Raw genomic sequence first — 4,532 nt, forward strand, 5'->3', positions numbered from 1 at the left:
ATCAAGCACTGAGGCAACTCGTGAAGCACTTCACACGAATGGTAACTGAACTGAACTGATCTAATGCTTTATATTAATCTTGATTCAGCCAATTGTGAGTTGTGACTTGTGTTTTATTAATATCTTGAAAGTCTGATGATACATTAAGAATTTACGAATGTGCCTAATGCTTGTGTGTTTGGATGAGAGAAATTAAATGTTGTAGGCATGCAAAGGAGAGGATAAAAAGTCAGGGACCAGATCTGCAATATCAGAAAAAGTTGATTTAGTTTTATTCCGTTAAGGGAAGTAGTGGGGAACAAGCCCTAGAAAATCTCCATCGTGCTTAAGAAGCTCAATCTCGCAGCCTCTCTTCATCTCTCACACGACTCTCGCACAGAAACCGACATCTATCATGGTGAAAGCAAAGAAAGCAGCTCAACAAGCCGAATCATCCAAGGGAGAGGCACATGCAGCGCCTGAAGAAAGTCGGAGGTCACTCACTGATGGCGAACCTGAATCGCCTCCTCCGAGAAACGATATGCCCGTTTCTGATGTACTTCCTGAGGTCACTGAGGAGCTTGACTCGTTCAACACCGCGAATGAGAAAGCTGCTTCAGAGGATAGCGATGAAAGAACTCCGGGTCTTGGGGAAGAGCCATCTGCGAAAGTGCCTGAAGCAGATCCGCAACCGCAAATTGGATCCTCTAATGCTCCCATTCAAGATGTTCCGATCACTGATAAATCATCCGAAGAGAAGGATGAGTCTGCTTTACCGCTGGTGGTCGTTGAAGATGAGAAGGAACAGAGTGGAGCCGAGGCTGAATCCGGCAAGACGGTGGATGACGAACCCAAAGATGATGAAGCTTCACAGAAGGAAGTGAGAAAGAAACGAGTGCTGCAGCGATTAGGGTTGCGTTCCGCAAAACAGAGGAAGACAGGGGAGTCTAGTACACCAACTCAATCTCAGTTCCTCACACCAGGAGATGCAGCCAAGTCTCCATATTTGGCTAAGGAAGCAGGAGCCTCGCCTCAGTTGAGATCGAGAAGGTCTGGTGACAAAAGTGCTGAACCAATGCCTACTCTCATCAAGAAAAGGTATGATCAGTTTCTTAAGCGTAAAGTACTTGCTGAGCGTTCGGTCGATATGAAGGAAGCTGATCAGTGGGGTTACTTGGCGGTTATTAAGAAAGGGTCTATGGAATCAACTGTCTCGAGTCTTGCTGTGTATGTTGAGCAAGTTGTAGCTGAGTTCTATGCAGGTCTGCCGAGTACTAAAGCTGAAGCAGATGTTGATGAAGTAGTTGTTTCTGTGAGAGGACAAGAGTACAAGTTCTCACCTGCGCTCATCAACAACGCCATAGATTGGGAACCACTTACTGAGGAAGAAGAGGAGGAAGACACAACTTTGGATGATATCTCAGTAACTGAGTTGGCTTCATTCATCATTGGAGATACGAGGACAGAATGGGACGGTCTCACTACAGCGGATCTTACTCCGTGCTACGGTGCCTTGATGATCATAACTGCATACAACTGGATTCCTTCTACTCACAAGACTTATGTCTCACTTGAGAGGGCAAGGCTGATCTACAAGATGGCTCATGGAGTCCGTGTTGATTTGGGTAAGATGATGTTCAGACAGATTCTCAATCTTGGAGTGATTCAGGTCAATGATGCACGTTGGTTGATCTTCCCTCGCTTGATCATGGCACTTCTCCAAAGCCAGCATGCAGTTACATCTTACCCCAGTGACAAGCTCCAACGTCCGGTTCCTTACAAGAAGGATAAACGAGTGGGCGAGATCTATGAGCAGAGACTAGCGAAAGGAAAGGGACCAGCTAAAGCTGAACCAAAGAGAAGCTCTGCCAGGACAACCCGTCAGTCATCTCCTGCTCTGATTCCTGCTCCACGAACTGCTACACCAAGCTCTAGGACTGCACCACGTCGTGTATCTCTGTATGAACTTGGATCAGTTGCCATCCCTCGAGGACCACTCAGCCGTGTTGATTTGCAAGTGGCACTACAGGACACAACACGAGCCCTTCAAGCGCTAGCTGAGATAGTTCAGGATCTTCAGAGCACTGTAGCAGGTTAGTATCCCTATCCTTATGAATATGTGAGGTATTTTTCTTGATGTTTTTAATCCGTGTGCTCACAAGCAGGGGGAGAAGAAGAAGACTAGGATGTAGAAGACCAAGATTGTGGGGGAGCTGTGTTCTGTTGCTTTGTTTTTATGTCTATGTTATTTCAATTTCACCACTTGTTGCAATTTCTTGTTATCCATGTTTTCAGACTGGCTAAGATTATGGGGGAGCATTTGCATATGCTATCTTTTGATATTATGTATTAATTTGCTTGAACCCGTTTTTAGGATAATATAAGTATGTTCTTAATTGTCTTGAGTTGGTTGAATTAACGTTTAGACATATGTACTGGTGCTGTTGTGTGTGGTTTGTTCTTGTCTTCTATCTCAGGTACTTGTGAGACGACGAATTAAAAAGGGGGAGATTGAAGGTGTATGGGAAGACGATGCTGTAGCAGAGCTAAAGTAGTTCATGAAGTGTGACATGAACTACTACATCAGAGAGGCGGTTTGTGAGAAGCACGTATCAAGACCGATGCACTAAAAGAAGATTTAATGAAGAGGGACATTAAAGGAAGACTTGAAGAAGAAGCAATCGATCTAAAGAGAAAAGGAAGATTGGCTTATTCGCTGAGGTAGAAGAAATGGAAAGTTTCCATTGGGTAGATAGATTAGATGTAGGGCTTCCTCAAAGATATATAAAGGAAGCGTAGGCACTGTGTTGCCGGTTAACACACAGGGAGAGCTTTTAGCAATAGAGAGTTTTGTACGTCCTTAGAAGGAGAAGCAAAACATCTAGGGGTTAAGAGCTTAGGTGGTTCAGAGTCTGTCTTAGATCTCTGAAGAGTTGACTAGCAAACAAGTCGAGGTTTGTCTTGAGCTTGTTTGATTTATTGCTTTTAAGAAGAACTTGTAAGAGCTTTTGAAAGAATAAATATAGTTGTATTTCTTGGAATTGAATAACCCTGTACTACTGTGTGTTCTACATAGCGTAGCTTGTTTATCTTACATTAACACTTTAAACCAAAAAATAAACTCCTCAGACTTCATCACGTCTCTATCTCCATTTGCTCCACATATTGTTGTGCGCATGACTGAGAATGGAAAGAAAATCTTTGAAAACCTCATGTGGACTGGAAGCATAGTCGATGTGAATATTTGTTGGGAAAACATCAGAACATCGCTGAAAGGCATAAAGTTTGCTAGGAAGAAGGTGTATCTGAAAGTTCAAAAAGGTGTATCTTAAATAACTGGAGGCAATGAAACTTGCAAACGTTAGCCAAACCTGCAAACTTTAGCAACCCAGCTTTAAAAAATCATTAGAAACTCAGCCTCCTAAACCTACGCCATACAACGGGACCACTTATTTGACCACGTCAGGCTACTTACAAAAATCGCAAAACCAATCCCAATTACCTGAAACTAAAGAAAACGCAACCCAAGACTCTTTGTGAAAAATCCCTTTTTAAAAAAAGTTTACATACACCATTTCTGACAAAAACACGAATGTTATTTATTTCTCCAGCCACCAAATATTTTTTATCACAAACATGATTGTTGAAGTCCAAGCTGACAGTGCAGACCTTCACGAGGATGTACGCACGGTCAAGAAGCTTTGCAATGGTTAGCTTCGCATATAGGGAGTGTCAAAGCTCAATGCCCACTACTGCACTTCCTTTCGTTTCAATTTACTTCTTAGCTTCTTTAAACTGTTTAGAAACTCCGTTCCTCTAGGAATCCTATTCTATGTTTTTAGGATTTTTTCATTTTGCTTGCCCTATTGAACCTTATCTGAATTTATAAAGCCCCATTTATGGAAGCTAATTATCAATTTTCGTAAACCCAACAGCCCACTCTGCATTATTATTTTCCCATTGGCATACTTCTTATAACTTTGCCAAACGAACTTGAGAAGTGACAATGTTACAAAGACAACCTAACATATGCTTCCTTGATGATCAAGCCAATGTTATCCTCTCCCATAATTAAACCTCAATTGTTTCATAGAAGATTGGCACATTCATCAATGACCACGGTAAACCAAAAACTTCACAAACACAGCAACACATGCATACATTGAGATAGAACAACAACTACGTCCACAACTCCCGCGCTTGCGCGGGGGCTCCGCCTCTAGTGCATAATAATAGTTCATTGCTACTTACGAAATTAGTTCAAATATTTACATAAACTTTTTTAAATTAAGATATTGTTATAATATTTTTCAACAGATTTGTTAAAAATTATATATATATATATATATATATTTAAAATAAAAATATATCATGATTAAAAGATTTTGTATTATTAATTTTAATGAAATACATGTTAATTTATATACATGTATTTTATATTTTTCTAATGTTAACACATGTTACCTAGTTTTCTGATATATTACGATTAACGTAGTTCAAAGATTCTATATTTATTATTAGTCTTAATAAAATAAATTTAATAAAAATTTAAA

The 4,532-nt window shown here is 40.5% G+C and overlaps 1 protein-coding gene across 1 annotated transcript; it reads left to right on the plus strand.

Moving 5' to 3' along the window:
- Nucleotides 1-394: 394 nt before the first annotated feature.
- Nucleotides 395-2,164, plus strand: LOC130499040 (uncharacterized). The gene is made up of 2 exons (XM_056992932.1): nt 395-2,072; nt 2,145-2,164. Exons 1-2 carry the CDS (start codon nt 395-397, stop codon nt 2,162-2,164), a joined length of 1,698 nt encoding a protein of 565 aa, XP_056848912.1.
- The last annotated feature ends 2,368 nt before the right edge of the window (nt 2,165-4,532 follow it).

The sequence above is a fragment of the Raphanus sativus genome, chromosome 8 (assembly GCF_000801105.2).
Source record: "Raphanus sativus cultivar WK10039 chromosome 8, ASM80110v3, whole genome shotgun sequence".
NCBI classification, from domain to species: Eukaryota; Viridiplantae; Streptophyta; class Magnoliopsida; order Brassicales; family Brassicaceae; genus Raphanus; species Raphanus sativus.

Excerpts from the sequence above, each read along its gene's own strand:
- LOC130499040 (XM_056992932.1), top strand. The coding sequence starts at position 395 with ATGGTGAAAGCAAAGAAAGCAGCTCAACAAGCCGAATCATCCAAGGGA. Across the intron at positions 2,073-2,144 it reads TCTTCAGAGCACTGTAGCAG|GGGGAGAAGAAGAAGACTAG; the intron begins GTTAGTATCCCT and ends GCTCACAAGCAG.